We start from the raw sequence: 21388 nt of genomic DNA on the forward strand, positions 1-21388 counted from the left end.
TTTACTATACATTGCATTGATTGAATTAAAAGTCAGGAAAAGTTACCCAAAAAAGCACATCCACTGATTGTACGGATTCTCGGCCCGCTTCTCCTTTCCAGGTTCATCTCGAGTCCTCGACTTATTTGCAACCACGCATGGCCTCTGGTCCTCGGCTCAGTGAAAGGCAAACACAGCCCTCACCTGCGATTTCAGTGAGCTCAGGACTGGGCCTGCATTTCCACGGCTCCCTTTGAACATTTGCTCTTACCATATACAAGTCCTTTCAGAAAACACATATGCAAAATCCAATGATTTTTTCTTCCTTTTTTTTTTTTTTTGTTCTTTTTTTTTTTTTTTTTGGTTTTCTTTTTTTGTGGGGGCAGGGATAAGGGGTGAGGGGGCTGATGTGGGAGCCAGAATTAAAGAAGCAGTCCTGTCTCCATCAAACTCTGAAGCGGTCCTCTAGGCAGGATACGACTGCATCCTGGTTGACAAAAATGCAGATCACTAAATCTGCGAGACGTCGTCACAGGGGGAGGAATGTTGCTAACAACTTTTCTCCTCAGACCTTTTTTGTGAGTGAGGGGGCTTACAGTTTTGTGCTGGGATGTACAGAGGATAGCTGGGAAGGTGGGAATGCAGCTTGAGGGTTTATAGCAGCTAAAGGATAAATGCTGTTATGCAAAAGGTCACCGTAGGAACTTCCTACAGGTGTTGCTGCAGCTAAGTGTCTGTACAGTTGCTGAGAGTTTGCAGGGGACGTGAGGAATTGTCTCTGCACCATGAAGGAGTGAAGAGCCAAAGGCTGCATTAGTGGGGAGAGCACGGTCTGATTTTTCAAGTACTGCAGGGGATGAGAATACCCGGGTGGGAGACGATTGTTCAGCCCCGTGCACAGGCTTCCTGGATACAAGCCTGGGAAGATGGGGGCTGAAAGGGGAAATTTGTGGCTTTCCAGCATGCTGCCAGAATGGAGGCCATGCACTGGCTTGCTGCCTTCCCCCTCTGGGTCGGGAACCTTGTCTTTTGCCAGGGTGTCCTTTGGTAAGTGCAGAGGAGAGACAGCTCGGATTTTTTTTTCAGAAATGACTTTGTCCAAATCCTCCAGGCTCCGTTTCAAAGGCCGGGCAGCCCCCACGTTTTGAGGGCTCGTTCTGCGGCTGATGATAGGATGCACCATCCCCTCCATCTTCCTCAGATTCTCCAGCCTCTGGGCCTGCTGCTTCCCAGACCTGTGGAGCAACTCGCTGTGTTTTTTCGGGGCTGTCATGGCCATGGGGGACACACGGCAAGCTTTGGGGTTACAATCTAGGCTCACCGCCTGGCTGCTCACAGCCTGGAATGGGGAGATACCTTTGCCTTCTTGCTGCGCCATGCATGAATGAGGGAGGCTGGAGCCCGGAGCCTTTGCAGTCTGTTTGTGTATGCTCTTCGGAAGACTCAAATCTGTTGGCTGATCATCTGAAGAGGCCTCCACTGCTGCCTTTTTCTCTTGCTGATGCAAAGATGGGCGATAATTTAAATTTAGTTTTTCTTGGTGTTTGTGTTGAGTAAAAGTAGAAATATTTTCAGACTCTCTGAACATGTCCCGGGGGAGGTACTTTGATGTCTGTTCATTATTAAGGTGGTGTTCTGTGTGTCTATAAAGGCTGTGCAGATGAGGTGATGAATAAAAATCTGCCAAGAAAGTGGGCACATGGGAGTGCTGCAGTGCCCTTTTCTCACTCATTTTATCTTTGCAGTCCTGGATATCCGTCTTCAGTACATATGACTCGGCAAGAGAACTGAGGTGATGTTTTGAAAAATCACAGCGCTGAGGATCCGGTTTACTTAGCATGTCATGTTTAAAAACATCATTAATCGATTTCCTTTCTTCCTTGGTTTTAAAACTCTGTACGTGTTGTATGACTGAGGGCCTATTAATTGCTACAGGATCAGAATTAGGGGTGTGGGGACCTTGTGATATGCTTGAGGACAGTTCATCTCTGCCATTCAGTTTCTTTTTGCTGATCAAAGGTGGAGGAGAACCATAAGGATAGCTACATGACAGGGCTGCCCCACTGACCTGCGACAGCAGCTTCTTCTTTGCCAGGGGTGACATGATACCTGGATTGCCCTTGGAGTAGAGCAGCGGTGTGTAACCGAAAGTGGAGTCGTCGTTCATGGACCCGGGCAGCTCCTTTTCCTTGAACATGTCAAAGTTCTGGACCACCAGTACTTTGGGCGTTTGCTTTAGTGCGTTGTGGATATCTTCGTTTCCCAGCTGGTCCACTTTCACTGTGCAGTTCGCGATGTAATCGGCCATCTCTGGCAATTTGTCATCTTCCGTGTCGCTCTGAGTGGGCAGCTGGACTGGGAAAGCCGTGAAGGACATTTCTGGAGGTTCGCTTTCTAAGCTGTCAGTAAAAGCTTTGTGTAGTCTTTGTTCAGGCTTTGCATCTTCTAGGGCATCTGCTGGCGGGTGTAATCGTTTCGCGACAGTGGCATCCAGCACGGTGTCTTCTTCTGGGGGCACAGATATACTTGAGAAAGAGGATGAGTGCTGAACCTCCTCCTTGGCTTTCTCACTGTTCGTGCTGTTTTCTGTCAGGTCTGTCTTTTCCAGAGGCAGTGGCTGAGCTGTCTCTGGTAAAAGAGATGGAGGGCCTTGCACGGGTTGTTTCATCTCTCCCACTGTAGGATGTTCAGGGAAATTTTTCTGGTCTGCTGATTCTTGATCCTTCTCTTGTTCTGATGAAACCTAATAAAACGATTCAACAGACAGTAATAAGAATGCAGTATGTTTTGGCATACTGTTCATAAGATTATACACAGTACACCGTTGGCTACTTTTAGAGAAGTACTTGTCAATCACCTTGCTGGAATGTGAAGCTCTAACACCAGGTATCGGACTCAAACAAAGAGACGTACCTCCTGGAAATATTAAGAGATACACCATCCCTGCGAGGGTCAAAATAAGGCCTTTCAAAACAGCAGATATTTGTAACCTGACAAGAGGCACCAGTGGCTTGACCAGATAGCTAAATGCTGAGGTTATACTCTTTTAAAATTAATTAAGCAAATGCAGGAGAGCAGATTTCATACCACGAACAATAAGGCTATAGAAGTTTCTCCTGCTAGACAACTTCACCTACGAAAATGACACAATTCCCATGTTTTTTCTTACATAAAGTCTCTCCAGCATAGCTATCTTAAAATTCAGTGATCACGGAGGAGATCATTCACACCCAGTTCTGCATTAAAGTGTGAAAATGATAGAAATGGCATACTAGGAATCCCTATTGTAGGCAGCAAATCACTGCCACAGCTTAAGTAGGACACACATTTTTTTATTAACGGATTAAAATGAAGTTGTCAACATTCAGTAAGTGTGTGTGCCTGCTATTACAAACATGGCTTTTATACGTTATCGTCAATGGGACCGCAGCTCTTTCTGCTCCCCCATTAATAAAGCTTGTGTGCACAATTCACACTATTCATCCCATTATGTAGCTGGCTGAACTGTGACCCACAGAGGTCACCAGAGCGTCCCATCTGCGATCCAGCTGACTGACAGCCCCTTTCAAAACTGCTGTCACTCTCCTCTGACATGTTGTGGTAGAAGACAGTCATAAAACAGCAGCATTGTGTGAGTCCTTTATTATTATTGTTTTCTTTCTTTCTTCGTTGTAAAGATAAGACGCATCGAGAAAGTTATTATCTAAATGCTGCTTTATGGTCTGTCATAGGAGCAGCAGATTGGAGAAGGTCCTAACGAATCTAACCCTCTCAGAGATTTATTTCTTCACAGCTGCTTTTAAATATTCCTCTCTGTTTCGTTGGCCTATTAGTTACAGTGTCTGTTAGTCATCCTAACTCCTTCTTTTTAAACTCATAGCTGCCTTTTGTAGCCAAATACCATCGTTAGGTCCTTTACAAAGTACCATCGCTAGTCTCTTGAGCTTATAAAATTACAGGAAAATACCAGACAGATGAGCAAAGCAGGGAGGAGAAAAAAAAAAGAGAAATCATATTTAATAGCTGTACATTCTGCTCTTTGTTTCTGTTAAGCAACATTTTGATTGAAGTTTCAGCTATTGTGAGGAAATGTGCAGTCTAAGGCTAATAGCATTTTGTCTGGTATCTTGTTACATTGACAATGTCATCGTGACAGCAGGAAAACAGCGAAGAGCACAAAAGCAAATGCAGGCCTAATAAATTAAAGTTATATTCTCTCCCTGCATACTTCTTACGGTGTATGAGTTGAACATGCAATTGAGAGGACCGCGCATTTGTAACTTGATTGCGCTTCTACAGCTCACAGCTATGGCCAGCTTCTAGGCCACACGCAGAAGTGGTTTAAGCGGTGGCTTGGTTGGGGCCATGCCTCCACATCTACGTGTGTCGCTACAGAGGCTCCCTGTGAGCAACACACCACTGCTGTGCCTAGGTGAGGACTGCACCCAAATGTGGAGCTCGGCACGGGGCTCCACTGCTGGGGGATGGCTGGGATGAGAGGGACATGCAACCTTCTGCCTGGCTCCAGCAGACTTGGGATTTTGCTCCACCCAAAGGAGCTGGACATCTCCTTTCTGCTGGCCCTGTAAGGGCCACATCCAGGGGACAGAGCCCTCCCTATGGCAGAGCACAGATGAGCTCTAGAGCTCTGCGCCCACCCTGGGTGTAAGCATCCACCCCTGCAGGCTCCTTTGCTGCTTGGGCTTCTTGTGATCACCTACCCATATGGTGACTTGCAAGGAAGGCTGAGGTCCTTAATTGCCCACCCTGATTAAACAGGGACAGGACATGTCTCCTATCCCAGTCAGGGAGGAGACATTAATTCTGCTATAAAAGGTACCATTTTACAATAGGAAATTGCCATAATTGTACATTTTTATTGTCTCGTCTAGGCTCCCTACATTTCCGATAAGCACAGTTTAAGAACTCTTCCTGCAAACCACACAAAAATAACTGCAGTTTAAGCAGCAGGAAGTTTGAGATAGGGAACAACAAAAGCAAGGAAATTCAAAGTTAAGGCTGACGCTGTGTTGCTGACTTGTTATGTTGTGCTTAGCAGAGGCGGTATGGACAGTGTGTAACATATCTTGCTGATCCAAGACCCTTCAATAAATAACCAGGCATGAAGGAATGACAGGGGAAGGGAGCACAAGCCTTCACTTTGCATCTCCTTGCTTTGGGGAATTTGTGTTGCCACCTTCCAGTGACTGAAGCAGGTTTGCGTGCGCTCTCCTCTCTACGTATTTTTCATCAGAAGTGGAGGGGTCTTCCCGCAACGGGGTTCCCTGCTTTAAAATTACAGTGTGAGAGAAAACAAAAACCCCACCCCTCTCTGTGGAGTGCTCTTACATTAGATATTAAAGGTGCTGTTGATCAAGGCAATTTAAAACACAAATTCCAGTTTGGACAGGAGATGAAACTGTCCTTGTAAGCACAACTTAAAGAGGTAGTGGGACATGAAAATCAAAATTTTCTGTTCTTAAAACTAGGTACACAAAGTCTCAGAGGCATCCGTGTTTACTTGTAATGCACTGTTTTCTTTTAAACAATGAGGAGGATGATTGTTGGTAGCTGCTGACTCAATACCAATTTCCAAACTGGTTTAGAAACAGGACTTACGTACCTGCCAGACGGCAATGAAGTCAAAGGAGCAGCCATAGTCTGCCAGGCACGTCATGTGTTTCTACATTCTTTAAATACTTACTTTCACTGCAACGCCTTGAAGGCTGTTGTGATCTGGCAGACAGGAAAAGCAACATCTTGTGTAGGGGTTGTGTGTGAGGAACTTCACTGCCTCGTTCACATGGGGTGCAAGCAGGGCACAGGAGAAAGTGGGCAGGATGTGCAAAAGAAAGTGCTTAAGTAACACTGGAGCAAAACCCCCATTGATTTTATATCATTTAGCAACACATGAAATTTACCCTTATTTGCAGACAAATATGAATTCTACTGATCTATCTTACCCCAGGCTGTGAACATAAAATCTCTTCCATGAGGGCTGTCCTATATCTGCAGGTAACCTGGCTCTATGTGGAAATTGGGGCCTGCCCATGTGAAGCAGGTGACAGAATAGGAACCTATCTCAGCTGAAAACCGTCTGTGGCAAGTGAGAGGGAAGTTGGTCTCAGTTAGGGCTTGGAAGACAGTTCCCTCAAAATCTGACCTTTTAGTCCAAAGAGAAATTTAGTGTAACATGATAAAAATCCTGGGGAGCGATATGTTTTTTGACAGATGTGCATACATCTGTGAGCACAGAAGGGCTGATCTAGAGGTTACCATTATAAAAATCTGCTGTGTCCAACAGTTACCACAGTATTATCAACAGTATTAGAAGTTCCCACACCCTATACTTAGATTAGGAAATAACTGTGGTAGTTGTGTGGTTTCCTTTTGGCAGCTGCTGATCTTTTAGTGGTGACCACTGTATAATACAATGAGCAGAAATGGTACTTGTTACATCCAGTGCTTGGTGCTACGCAATATGGAGCTAACTAGTTGCCGTCTGTAGCCCAGCAAAATCCCAACACAGACAGTACCACAACAACTGAATTTCCATTGCCGAGCAAACTCAAAGGCCAACTGGTTGAAATTCTCCAGCTGAAGTTATGTATTTTGTCACTGGATTTCACGTGATTAAAGCTGTACATTTTCAATCAAAAAGTTGAAAAGCAGGAAAGCAACCAACCTCAGATGCATCTTGGGGTTTCTGTGCATTATCTTTTTCCTTCTTGCTCTTTTGGTTTTCATTTTTGATGCGTTTTGTTCCAGACACTTTTGTTTTTGCTTCACCCTCCTGGGAACTGTTATCCTGTTTTCGAGGTTTCACTGGAGGCAGTGGCTTATCTTCCTCTCCTTTAATAAATCTTTCATATGGCAGGATTAATCTAGGGGATTAAGGAACAAATAATTGATCAGGTTTTGCCATTCTAGCAAAGAACAAAATGTATCTACTATGAGCAGTATACTTAATAAATCCATTTTTTCCATGCCATAAAAGCAACAGTGTAAACTCTACATCTATAAATCCAAGTATGATAAATCAATTTATTTGGCAAGATTATCATGTGGCATAAACTCAGTGGAGTTAGAGTTGGTGTGGATCTGTTGTCAGTAACACTGCAGTGGTTTGTGTGGCTCCACCAATTTGTACCAAATGAGGATGTGAGCCACTATGTTTTGGACTGATTTAAAAAAAATATAAAAAAATCCACCTTTTATTTTTATTTTCCCTCCCTACCCTTAAAAGCATGCAGCAAACCCCAGGAAAACACCTACAAAGTCACAGCCAACTTGATAACAGCTACACGATTTCCAGGCTGGCGGTTCCCGAGAGCAAGGGCGAGTGCCAGGAACTCGGTAGAAGACAAGAGGGTAGGGCTGCAGGAAACCTACAGCGGAGGGCACAGCAGCCGGCACGCTGCAATCAGCACCAGCCCACCGTCCCCCTTGCAACACACCCACACAGTCACCACGCTCCCTGCCTTCACCAGTTGAGTCTTTTTTAAGGAAGGAGGAGAGAGGAAAAGAGTTAAAAGCGAAGGAATTTTTCACTGTGGAACTGTCCTCCACGAAGTGCATGAAATCGCTTTAAAAAAGCAAGGAAGAAACACCAACAAAAAATAGCCTCCCCTGAAAGCATCAAACATGCTGAATTTTAATCTATCTGTTTTCCCTTTGCAATTCTTGATCTGAAAGGAAAAATAACTGATATAATTAAAAGGGATGGATTGCATTACAATCTCAGTTTCAACTTCAGTGATTAAAGTTTTTATAATGCATTTGGTATGATTAATGACTCACTGTGGGATTAATACAAGACTCAGACTTTAAAAATATGAACTTTAATACAGCAAACATAATTTGTTCAAAAAAAAAAAAAAGATGAGCTGACTCTACGAAGAAAATGTACTTCGCTTATAAACAACATAAATCTGTTCAAATACCAGGAATCCTTAATTATCTTTAATCTGAGACTCCAAGGCAGAAACCTCTTTGGTTCAGATATTCGTTTGTTATCCTAGAATCAGTTTCTAAGCATGCAATTTTGATTTACATACTTAGATGTTCAAACACAGTTTGGGCTTAAGAGAGCAGAAATTAGATTGCTCGTGATCATAATATTTTACATTTTAATAAAATACAACATAAATTATGTTAAAATATAAACCTAATTTATGCTATATTAGAAACAAAATTCATTAACTGAGCATGCTCTGACATGGTATGTGCAAAGAGGCGTGAATAATACTTTCTAGCCCTGAATTTGGCAGGGCTCCAGTAATGAAGCTAAGCAGAGCCCACAGGGAATATTCATCTTCAGATCCCATTACAAACTGAGTTTAAACATGTTACAGCTGCTAAAACTGGAAACTGCTCCCTCTATGCAAACTTAGCAAAATAATACGTAGTTGCCAAATACCTGCTTCCCACTGTAATATTACAGTTAATGTTTATATAATAAAAAGCATAACTAAGCAGAATAAGAGAAAAATAATCTTGTTCATACTTGAGGCTGCTACATTTCATTTGCAAAGCGCAAATATTGGTGAAAACACCGAATTCCTCCCCGCACTGCACAAAGCGCTTTGGACTTCACTGGAGGCAAGGTTGGGTTTCACACAGGGCAACATCGCGGCCGCTCTGCCATGTGTTAAATATTTAAAATCGCTTTTAATAAAAACACATTTTATTACAATAATTGTTAGCACTGCGAGGGGAGTGTTTGACTTTGTTTTGTTTCCATGGGAATGTGTCGCCCATTAAAAATCTACATATTCCATCCATACAGATTTCAGATGCTATCCCGCGCCCCACAGGAGACAGAGACGTTCCCGGCCCACGAGCGGGCCTTTCCATGAAAGATGCCGCGTGATTAACCCCGTGGCTACGGCCGGGACGGGAGCAAGGCCCAGGCCGACACAATTAATCACCGCTCGCGTGCTCTCCGCCAAGCCTTGTAGGGTAACGCGGGACACAAACTCCTCCTCCTCCTCCTGCACCTCACCAGAACTCATTAGCTTTGGCGCTAATTAGTAACCATGGCTTAAATTTCCTTTTCTGATCTTAAGGGTTCATGTGGGAGTACAAGGTTTTCATTTTAGTTATTTTTCACTGAGCTCAGCAGTTGGCAGGCCGACAGCAGTAAAAATACATTTCACATAGCCGGTCAAAGGCCCGGAGCCAGCGGCAGGAAATCTGGAATTAAATGTTTCATGTATCGGGGAGGCGGCATGACTAAGGTAAAACTGAATCAAAACACAAGGATGGCTTGTTCTAGGATTTTCCCCTCCTCACTCGAAACGAGAGCCGGCGGGCTGCCGTTGCCTGCCGCCGCCGCGGTGGATTTTGCGGGCCGCGGGGGGCAGCTGGAGAGGAGCCGGGCAGGAACGCGGGCTGCGAGACCCCGGGGAGCAGCACCGAGTGGAGCAACACCAACAATTGCCGCTCCACGTAGAGATTTCCGTCAGTTGCAATCTTCGCTGAATGTTTTTTCAGTTATCCTGTCACGGTACAACACAATTACCCACAGGATATGATCTTATCATTTGATTATTAGAAGTTTTTACAGCGCAGGAGTAATAAAGCTAATACAGCTCTCGGAACATGTAAGCAGCCGGCTCACATGCCATGAAAGCAGGCGGCTTAGCCAATTTAAGGTCAATATTGCCCAACACAGGAAGAATGCGATCTGCTGTTAGCCAAATAGTTTAGCAGAATGTGACATGTCTGAAACCAGCATGAGATTTTTTTTTTTTTTTTTGTCAAATATTTGCAGCGCAGGTAAGATTTAATCAATCTTTGCGCAAGGAGAGGTAAAGACATTGTCCAAAAACCCAGAGCCAGATACCTCGAATGTATCGCACTTTGGAAACAACCACGTTTTCAGTCGCTTTGAACTGTGGCTGTATTTCACGGCGGGGGGGGAAGTATCAAAGTATTCATAAAAAAGGAAAAGAGGGGGAATATTTTGTGGTCTAAAGAATATTTACTTGTAAAACCTGTGAGGAGACCAAATAAAAGGGTCTTTATCATGATCAAGATTCCAATATTAAGATTAATAAAATGTATTATTTATAAGTCAATTAACATAAATAGAATATGTAAGCACTAGTGTATTAAAAAATCTTTCCACAGGCAGCAGATTTTTAGCAGCATGAGGTTTTTTTTTTCCCTGGAATAATACAAGAATAACATTTTCCAGCCAAGAGCAGAAACAGTAGGGGAGTCTTTGCTATCACAGGGCTTCTTATTAAATTCAGTCACTGTGAAAAGCCAGTCTTTTTTTTTTTTTTTTTTAAATAAAGACAACTTAAAATCAATACAAGTTAGATTAACAAATCAGTACTATACTAATCCTGATTTATTACAATCGGCAATATTAAGTTTAATCACGTATAAACTGCTACTCAGAAAAAGATTTTGCTTTACTAAGTCCTGAATTAAATAATGGTGCAGAGTGTACTGACTTTTTAGATCTGCATCATCTGATATTATGAAAAATTCAATGTACTTCTCTGCAGCAGATGTCAGAGGTCAGCAAATCTATTACAGTAATGTAAGTAATCTGGCTTTCTGCCAACCTTTTTTTAAAAAACACTGAAGCAGATAATTTTATATTTACAAATTCTAAAATCCTCCAGGGACTGAATCTCTTTCCCAACAAAAAGCAGAAACTTCACATTAGAGAAATGTATTTCACAGTATATCAAACATGTCTTCATCATTAGCATTTCATAAAAAGAAAAAAAAGCCCTTAATCTTTATTAGTCAACATTTTTTTCCCAGCTACAGAACTAACAATACAAGATCTCATCTGAGCCAGTAACCACTACATTTTCATGTATTGATTATGGAGACTGAATGACTTTTTTGGCCTGACTCTGCTTCACGGGACACATGAGAGAACATCTATTTATAGACATGATAAAAAAAGTAGTTACAATAATGCAAAGGATCTGACCAGCCCAGAAAGAGGAAGGAAATTAAATGTTAAGGCTGCCAGTTTCCTCTCTAATTCTCCCCACTGTGTATGGATATAATGGGGCTCTCGGGCTGGGGAGGAACCATATGCCCAGGACACACAGGGTGACTGAGGGAAGGAGACAGTTCAGCACAACCCCTACAGTATTTTTTATATCGCTTGTTTCAGTGTTTATTTTTGTTTTCTTTCTGGCAGAATAAAATATTCCAGCACGTCTCCCACTGACACAATCTTGCTTTCTCAAGGGCTCCAAGCCCAACACGAAACAGCGCGCAGTGGAGCCTCTCAGCCACAAGAATAACCTTGGAAGGACTTAAAATACTGAAGCCCATTCCTTGGGAGATGCTGCCCCATTCCCATGCTTGGCCAGAAGGTTAAGCAGGTTGATCGCAACAGGAATGAAGAAAGATTTAAAGCTGCTCCACCAAACGAAGATAGCAACCGGTTAACCCGGGGAACTCACTGACATTGGATATCTCGGGGCCAAGGGATTAGTGAGATTACTCAACGATTAGATGCTAATGTAAATCATGAGAACATTAAGCTCTTAGAGTTTCAAAAACAGTGAAAAGGGACAGACAATAAATCTCTTTATTGGTAGGAGTTTGGAAAGCACTTCCCTCTTGGGCACATTATGCCATGGTGGCTGTTGCTCCTTCCTCTGAAGGCACTGCTGGAGCTGGGGAATAAACGGCCAGTCCACCTGCTTCAATAGGGCAACCACCTGGTTCAGTAGGTCCTTACAGCAGCTGGGCAGAGCCACTTGCATGTCCTGAAGCCAGACGGTCTGAGTGCAGGGCTGGGATGAGCGGCTGCTGAGCCGGAACGGCTTGGGGCAGCTCCAGCGACAGGCCCCGTAACGCTAAGGAGCCCCTATTGATAACCTCAGTGAGAGAAACCTGACTCTTGTTCCCTGGAAACTCAGTGGCAAAACATTCAGTTGTTTTAAGGGACCAACAGGAATGCCTGAGCTCTGATCCCAAGAGAAGTCTGGTCTTTTTTACCCTGATGCTCTTCAAAAGGGATAAATCTTGGAGCATTACTTGCAGTGTAAGCACGGGAAACAAGCCCCCTTCAACAGCAATCAGCTGGTGGGGATGGATAGGAGCAGGAGGCAGCTCTCCTGGGCACCAGCGACAAATTCCCAGCAGAGAAGAGCGGAGAGGAATAACCCAAACTCTAAGGTCTCAGCCTGTTTTCCAAAATGGGAATACAAAATCCATGGAGGAAATCAAGCAGTGTGTTCCTCAAGCCTGATTTCCCCGGACCGCATTGTACAATCCAGGGGTTATGAAAGCAAGCCTCGCGTCCTTTTATGCAGAACACAATAGCAATAGGTTTATTTGCATTTTTCTGAAGTACAAAACTGGCATGTATTTTATCAGCAAAGACAAAATATGTTTGAGTTCAATTTTCTTCCTAAAGAACTTTCCTTCCTTAAAGAAATGGCTCTTTCATCCTTTCGTCAACAACTTTCCTCACAGCCCACTGGGAGTGCTGGTGGGTAATGAGAATGGCTCACTGCTGAAAGGTGGGAACTGCACTGCTGTAAGAGAATTCAAAGACACTTTGTTTTAAGTAAACTGGAAATTAGTGACATTACAAACACAGCTGTTGATTTAGCTGCACAGCCAGGCGAGGGAAGCTCAGGCACTCTCGATCCTATGGCTCAGCAGGGGGAGATGAACAACCCCACTCTTTTGCCTTTGGTACAGATTGGGAAAGATTCAAAGGAAGGGTGATGGGGACAGAGCAGCTTCCCCAGGTCACTCTACCAAAACTGCTACAAGCCTCTGTTTTGGCCACAGTCACCATTTCTGCATCTAAAGACAGACATGCATTTTATTCCATAGGTCCATATAGACCCGGCAATGCTTGGTCCCTATGCTCAGGACAAGCTTACAGATGCCATTTTGCACTGCCTGTGGGGTGCAGGTCTCCTGGAGGGACTCCAAAATCCTGCTGACCCTCCCCAGGAGATTTCAGCCCCATCTCCATTGCACAAAGTTGAACAAACTAGGGGCAAGCCCTGCCGTGTTAGTAAAGTCCTGCAGTAAAGTACAAAGTGGAGATTCCCAGCAGACCTGGAGAATCTGGAGGGAAAGATCTTACTCGCCATCCCTGGTGACAACCCACCCAGGAGCACTGGGTAGCACATGGCATCCCCCAATTCTGCTGGGAAAACTCCTGGGTGGAAAGAAGGATGTGGCTGGGAAAACAATTCCCTGCAAGGAGAGAGATCATCTGTTTCCACGCACTGGAAGGCAGTGATCAACTGTCCAGCACTCTTGCACCCAGGGACTCCTGCTGACTCTAATGCTGGCCAGTAAGTCTCCGAGGCTGAAACCCCAGAAATTCTGAAAAAGCTGTGTGTTCTCAGATGTTTTGAATGGACAGCTAAGGATCTGTTTTAATGGTAAACAATTACATTCCTCTGTCATCTGATACTTTTTAAATTTTGGGGAGGGGGGGAAGCTTTCTGAATTTTCAATAGTTCCTTTGTTAAAGCATCTGTTACTCACATAATTGAAAAGATGTTTGTTCAGTGGTATGCTTGAGAGTACAGTTATTTAATCTTAATGATAAAGCCCTGAGGGCAGAAAATCATAAGTAGAAACCTCTTGTTATTTATCAAAAAGAAAAAAAACCAAACCAAAAACCCAGGAAAAGAAAGAGAGAAGTGAGACACCTCATCTATCTTCAGGCTTAAATTCGTGTTTGATGGAAAACTATTGAGACAATTTGCAACTTGCGAAGTTTTCTGGGAGTCTGGTACTAGCTGAAGTGGGAGGGGGGCAGGAAAGTGGGGTGAAGACAAAAATAAAACAACCAAGTTAGTACAACAAGAAAAAACTGCTGCTTGGCAAGATTTTTGGGTCAAACAAAGAGCTAGCTGTAGTTTATAGCATGACATAACATTTGATTAATTTTTGCCTGAGGATGTTTTCACACTTAACAGTGTAAATCAAAACCTTCCATTAATTACAATGTGTATTAAAAGATAACCGTAAGCATTTTCATGTAGATGCTATACCAGCCTCCTATTTTTTGTTCCCTCTAAAAGATTGGCTGCTATTTCCTACAAAACTCCACTGAAATGCTTACACACTACCAAAGTTATCCAAATGCTTTAACAAAACCAAACAGCATTTGCATGGAATGCGGGGCTTTCTTGCATATTGAATTACTGCACAATATCCTTAGGGTAGAGAGACTTTACGGCTGTTAAAGGGAAACCATGTAAGGGACTTACTTTGACCCGCGTTGTGTTTCTGATAATATATAATATTTATGTCAGTGATTTAGACAGAAAAATGGCAGAATGGGCTCTGAACTGTACAAGACACTCTGTTTCCTGGGGTTCAGTCCCCTGGTAAGGGACAGATGTGCAGGGTGCTCCGTAAGTGCCCAGGGGCCACACTCACAGCCACAACAAAACCGTCTGCAGGTCTGTGTCCGAAGTGCGGGCACAGTCACCCTGCCAGATTGTGAAGATCCACAACCCACTCTGGGGAGCCATCTCACCTCTCTGCTCCTCATCAAGTCCCGGGTGGTCGTGGCTCTGCAGAACACTCTCCCACTCAGCCGCCCAAATTTGATGAGAGCATGAAGCCCAATAAACCCCTCTCCAGCTGGGTTTGACCTGGACAGTCTGGTTTTCAAGGTGCTAGAGATGCGCAAGGGCCAGGATGTGAGACACACTGCTGAAGAGCAGGACGTGGCCTGTGGGATGCTCTGGGTCCATCCCTGCTGAAGACCCCAAGGAAACCAGGCTCCCTGCAGCACCCGAAGAGGCCAGGAGGGCCACTGCAGTATGGGACCGTCCAGCTGCCTGCCACGACACCTTTGAACACCAACATGTCTGTCCACCAACGCAGCTGAGGAGTGTTACTGCGTGCTGTTGCACACCACAATTCCCCGGCCCGTGCGTGTTTGTGCATAGCTCGTGCACAAAGCTTGCTTTGGAGGAAACCAAGATGAATCACAGCCAGACTTGGAGGCAGAAAAATGCCCCAACAGGCAATTGCTCATATTTTTGTTTTGTTAAATGCGTTTTATTGTGAACTTTACATACCTTGCAAAATAGCAGGTTGGGTTTTTTGGTTTGGGGTTTTTTTTTTGGGGGTAGTGGTGGTGTAATATTTATGAAAAATCCCTAACAAAAACGTCATCAGCACTGCAGAAACACAGCCTATCGTTCACGCTGGAAAATTAAAGCTGCCGATGATGTGTTCTGTGTAAAAGCGAAAGAAACCTCAAACCCAGCATGTGAAAACCACATCTGCATTATTAGGGGAACGCAGCATGGAGAAGAGTGTTTCGCAGAAAAGTAGCCGTTTCTGAGGGTTTCTTGATAAGAGAGAGAGATGTAGGGTACTGACAAGGGCTGCAAGAGTTTCACAGGAAAGGTTCAGGCTGAATCAGCGAATACCAACCACACATGCCTCTAGGTTTCTGTGACCATGCAAGGTAAGTGCATTAAAGGAGCACAAATGAAGAAAGTAATGACCAAAACAACAACAACTCATAAGCTCTGTACAGTCCGAGTCGTGCACAGAGCAACAGCCCCACGATGGGAAAACACTAATGCTTTTTATATTGGTAATCATCTGTAACATGAGCAATTAAGTACAGTACTAATGGACTATAGCCAAGAGCCTGGTACTAATATTAAAAACTGACAGAGATGAATAGGTTTGGAAGGAAAACTAGGCTGACAAAGACATTTTTATGAACTGCTTGGGCCTATTTGGAATAACCCAATCAGAGGCAGGTTCAGACCAGCCATGCCTACAGTGACAATAACGCATTCATTGGCATTATACGATGCCTGCTATGCTTTAAATAAAAACACCCATTGCTTCTACTCAGCAACCTGCACTTTCATTATTATACTCATTAATAAAACAAAAGTTGTCTAACTAATATACAAATAACACTTACTGAAACACTGGCAGCCTCGCCTTGTTTTAAAATGAAACCAGTTACTGGAAACACAGACCATACTACATGAAAAATGAATCAGTTGATAATGCACACAAAATCTTTCTTTCCCTTTTACCAGGGAAACAAAGCAAACACCGCACCGACTGAAGCACTCTGCCTACTTATAGCACTGCAGCAGCAACCATGACAAACCCTCATCCAAAGAGGGTGGTGTGGAGAGGGGAGCAAAGCATTCCCCACAGCCTTCAAATCTGGCTTTGTTTCAGCTTTTGCCATCCTTGGTACCATGGGTCTGCAGCAACATGCTGGCTTTTTAAAGGTTATAAGCACCTTTTGAGAAAAGCAACATTTCTTCATGGGATCTGCTAGACAGAGAGGCAATTCTGCCTTCTCCATGTCTTTTTTTTTCTTCCCCTCCCTTTGAAGTTGTGTGTGAAACTCCACCTTGCAGAGGGGAACTTGGCAAGGGCAGGAAGGTGGGATGCAGTACCTGAACGGGACATGTGCCATTCCACTCCTCAGCATCCTAATGATGTCACTGAAAGGTCACTGCCACCTAAGCAGCCTCGATATGTTAAAGCCAGTGTAAACAGCTAGTAGCTTCTCTGTCATCTTGGAAGAAAGCTAGTTAACACAACATGGATGCCCTTGAGATCTAGTTGTAGAGATGAATGGCAAGGCTAAGGCAAACAGCAGCAGGATCAGTGAAGCCAGGGAACTGCCTGTTCTGCCTCTGGTAAGCAAGGAAAGGCCAGTGGGATTCAGAAAGGAAAAATCATGAGGTTTATTCAGCATTTACTTCCCGGCTAAATTCAATTTCCAGTTTAGCTTTACAGCTCACCTTCAAGTTAGAAAATGTATGTGTGTCCTGAATCACGAACATGTATTCCTGCACTGCAGTTCTAGTTTTAGATTAAATGTCATCTGAGCACTTTGGCTATAAATGAGTATTACATTTACAGGTGCTGTAGTTAGAATTACCAGCTGAAACAAACCATGACAATTTCATTTACTTTTTTCCAAGTCTGAGGCTTAATACAGCTTTCCTGTGGTAGAAAAAAAAGTGTCTAACACTAGAAATCTAGAGATTGAACCAGTCACTGAGGTTTTTTGTGTACGTGTTTTGTTTTTTCAGACCAGATTGGGTAAAGCGTATTTTAGGCAACCTCAGGGCTAACCTAAAAATCCTAAAAGACTTCTTCTCCAAATGCCGTCTTTTGACAGCCTGCTAGAGACCTGGAAAATACATGCTGCCTCATAGCAGACCTAACCCAGAACTACACAACAGACTGGCATCCAAGAACTCAGATTTGAGCTCTTCGGTGCACTAAGACCAATCTAAGCATAAACTAAAAGAGTCTTTCCTCAGACTGGCTCAAGGCAAGCAGAACTGCTTTTGGGTAGCCTGGAAAGGCTTTTCAATCTTAAAGGCATCATGAGTCTGTTCAGGTTTTCTAGTGAGCACAATGGGCTTTGTGGCACTTTGTAGCACACCCCTGAGTAACTGCTGAGTAAAGTCACACGGACGAGTCTCCATGCATTTAACAGGAGTGCAATTCAAGGGTTTTGCATGTTAAAAAAAAAACCACTAGCATGAAAGCAGAAGAGAGAGACAGGGGTTCATGGAGTATTTGTGAATGGCTCATTTATTTTTCCACAACTACAAGAGATGCGCTCTCTTGGTGACTCTAGGATTTCAACACAGAGCCCAGCAATGCTTGCTCCCTGCGTGACCTAAACCCACAGAGACCTAACTCTTACATGTGCCAGGGTCTCCTCTGTCAAATAAACAACATCCTACAAAGCCCATCTGGCAAGGGAAGATCCAGACTGCCAGTGTGAAACCCATCAGCTGGCTTGGGTGCAAGAGGAAGCCCTGAGACTCTCGGGGCTGTAATGATGGAGGGGAAGAGCTGAATACCCACAATCTGATGAGTCTATTAAAACAATCTATAACATTTGTCCGCAATGCAAAGGCAGGGTGTCATAGTTTAACCCCAGGAGCAACTAAGCACCACGCAGCTGCTCGCTCACCCCCCCGCTCCTGCCAGTGTGATGGGGGAGAAAATCAGGAAAAGAAGTAAAACTCATGGGTTGAGATAAGAACGGTTTAAAAGAAGAGAAAATAAGGAGCTAATAATGATAAGGATAACACTAATAAAATGACAACAGTAATAATAAAAGGATTGGAATGTACAAATGATGCGCAGTGCAATTGCTCACCACCCGCTGACTGACACCCAGTTAGTCCCTGAGCAGCGATTCCCCCTGCCCCCACTCCCCCCAGTTTATACACTAGATGTGACGTCCCATGGTATGGAATATCCCTTTGGCCAGTTTGGGTCAGCTGCCCTGGCTGTGTCCTGTGCCAACTTCTTGTGCCCCTCCAGCTTTCTCGCTGGCTGGGCATGAGAAGCTGAAAAATCCTTGACTTGAGACTAAACACTACTTAGCAACAACTGAAAACATCAGTGTTATCAACATCCTTCGCATACTGGACTCAAAACACAGCACTGTACCAGCTACTAGGAAGACAATCAACTCTACCCCAGCTGAAACCAGGACACAGGGAAAAGCCCCACCTGACATGCACAGCAGCTCACTCCATTTGCTCTGCCGCTTGGCTCAATCTCCAGAAAGCTTCTAACTGTAACATTTACAGTGGCGTTACATGCAACTTCTTTGTGCACCCAAGTCCTTACATTGGAGATATCTCCTGTAAATGAGGGTGATTGACCTCCCGCTCCATGAGGAGGGCAGCCTCTCCCTTGGAGTGGCCAACACGTAAGGCACTAAAAGAAGGTGAAAAACTGCCCACTGAGCACAGCTCTGCTGTGCTGCCTTGCGCACAGGCAAGCACAATCTCTTCCTGACCCCAGCAAAGGAACTTGTTTATGCCCAGGAATAAGAGACTGGACTTTCCTTATTTGAGCCTGAAACTGCAGAGCTTTTATTAACATTTGATTGTCTAAGGAAAGAAAAAAGACAAAAAAAAAAAAAAGAAAAAAAAAAAAAGACAGTTGTTGCTAAAACCCATACCAAACCAAAACAACATTCCAGCTCCAGCATTTTATTCAATGTGTGCTGGCTTCACAAGCCCTGGAAGTTATTATCTACATGGGAAGAATAAGAAATCAACAGTTCTGACCAGCAACAATGGCTGCAGAGAAAGAGTGTTTGGCAGCAGCTTGCAGGCAGGGAGGAGGGAAGGAATGCAATGAAGAAGAGGAATGCAATGCTCTGCATGACCTACAACATTAACAGCACCCTGCATTGTGGGCCACCCCATTATTTTGATCACAACCACAATTTGCTTAATTGGTATTCCTAAAAAACGACAGAAGACAAGTGTTTGCATCAATTAGCTGTCATTTCTTATTTTTCCTTGAGTATGTTTTGCTCAGTTTTTCAGCTTCTTTAACTGGAAAGCTGTTGTAAAAATTAAGATATGTACCCAAAGAGAAATAAGATGCTTGTTTTATTTATTTAGTCACTGGAGACATACACTCTGGTTTAAATTACAATGGATTATCTGACTAAACCGTTGGGGGAATATTTACTATATCTTTAAGAAGCCTCTCTCTCTCTCTCTCTTTCTCTAATTCTTTATAAAACACTTTGAAGGCTCTCCAAATTAATTTTTTCATTATTAAACAAGCATTTCAGATTTGTTATCTTACCTTTCATAATGTCTGCGAGTACATGTAGCAGCACTTGTGCTTCCAGGGTTACCACCTAATTCATCATAAATATGTTTCCATTGTCGACGGGCTGTTATCTGTAAAAATGGCAATGGAAAATTTAATCTTGCATCTTTACAGATTCTACAGCATTTGAGTTCACAACAACAAATGCATGTGTGACACTTTCAGAACAGCATATACTACAAGCAGTATAAAAACCCCTACAGAATATATAGAGTGCACAGAGCTTTGGGTGTCTTTTGTTTTTTTTTTTTTGTTTGTAAGTTAACACTATGTCTATTTTCTTTCTCTCTAAAATGGAGCGATCTGACTGATTCATTATCAAGTCACAAGCAACACGGCCTCACAGAAGAGAATCTCAATCAATATAGGGTCATTAACCATCAGAAGTTATGCAGACAAATCCCACAGTAAATTATGAAAATGAAGCTCAAACCATACTCAGCACAAATAATGATTACATAGTTATTTTAACTGAATTAGAGAAAATAAATCTGCTGCAAAACCCAAATCCGCCACAGAATTCTGTAAATCCACAAAAGCATAGTCCGTAACTCTATATGTTACAAGCTGTTTATTTTTATCCATTTATGTCAGTAAAATATATAGATCAAATAGTAATGAAATCTTAACATACTCCAATGTTAATATTTGAGCTATGTGCTTTATTGGACCACGCTGATGAAAATAAACATCTTGTAACATATTGAGTTGCATACCATGGTTCTGTTTTTTTTGTACAGAAATTAGGATTATACAGAATAACAGATGGAAGACCTGGCAAAAGAATTGTTTCTGAATACCACTTCATTATTTTATATATTCCGCTATATTTAAAACAGGAAGAAAAACAGGAATAGGACAAGCACAACAGATCACCCTCTTCTGCCTGCAGCTCATAAAGAAGGCCAGTGGAAAATTGTGGGGCAATTTGGGGAGAATTTTGTCATTTTCTGTGGAATGCTGTGGATTTTAATATATTCAGCCCCAGAGGCTTCTTCGGAGTTACCCACAGAGCAGTCAATGGTGTTTACTGAGGAGCTAAAGGCAGCAATCAGAAGAAAACAAATATTACAACTTGCAATCTGAGGCCTGTAATTTTAATCTAAACAAGAGGAGATAGCTACCGTCATTAAATATTACAGGGTAAGAGGTGTTTCTTTTTTGCTCAATATAAAAGGAAATTTATTCTCCAAAGAAAGAAATTATTCTCCAAAGCTAAAAGCATGGCTGGAGACTTATCATCTGATAATGTTACAATTTCTTCAAGTGTATTGTTTGTACCGTTCTCCTTAGAAAATGCCACTATCTCCAACTCACTATTAGCACCTGTACATAGTTTGCACCTATAGATACTTGAAAAAAAAAGGAGTATTTTATTGTAAACCTTATTTAAAGCAAAATGGACTAACTGCATTCAGTAATTTTATCTTCTGTCTTCTGTAACCAACCCAAGGACCACCGGCACAAGAGAGAAACTGCAATTCAAGGATAAATTCTGCACAAACGGATTATTTAAACACAAATCAAACACTCATCTGAGGATAAGGTTCTTTTTAAGTCTATTTTGTTTAAGTTCTTATGTTGTCTCTTCCCCAGGCTACTCACACTTCTAACCATTATTATTACTAAAGGGCTTGAAGAACTGGAGTCCTAATGAGCCATAAAGAACATCACCTCCTGAGAATATGAACAGATGCTCCTTCTGCAACCTGAAAGGTCAAAAAAGAATTGGACCATGTACCCTGCTGTGGAGGAATGCCTGGATGGGAAGCTA

At 43.0% G+C, this 21388-nt stretch overlaps 1 protein-coding gene across 4 annotated transcripts in view; it reads right to left on the reverse strand.

Annotated features, from left to right (window-relative positions):
- Positions 1-282: 282 nt before the first annotated feature.
- The window catches only part of ARID5B (AT-rich interaction domain 5B), a 122375-nt gene continuing 101269 nt past the window's right edge, over positions 283-21388 (reverse strand). For all 4 annotated transcript variants that reach the window (XM_075025509.1, XM_075025508.1, XM_075025506.1 and 1 more), the window contains 3 exons: positions 19588-19685; positions 6665-6863; positions 283-2722 (listed from right to left, as the gene is read on the reverse strand). In XM_075025509.1, coding sequence (XP_074881610.1) covers positions 572-2722; positions 6665-6863; positions 19588-19685 — 2448 coding nt within the window. In that variant the 3' untranslated portion in view covers positions 283-571. The remainder of the gene's footprint in view (positions 2723-6664; positions 6864-19587; positions 19686-21388) is intronic.

The sequence above is a fragment of the Buteo buteo genome, chromosome 4, assembly GCF_964188355.1.
Source record: "Buteo buteo chromosome 4, bButBut1.hap1.1, whole genome shotgun sequence".
NCBI lineage: Eukaryota > Metazoa > Chordata > Aves > Accipitriformes > Accipitridae > Buteo > Buteo buteo.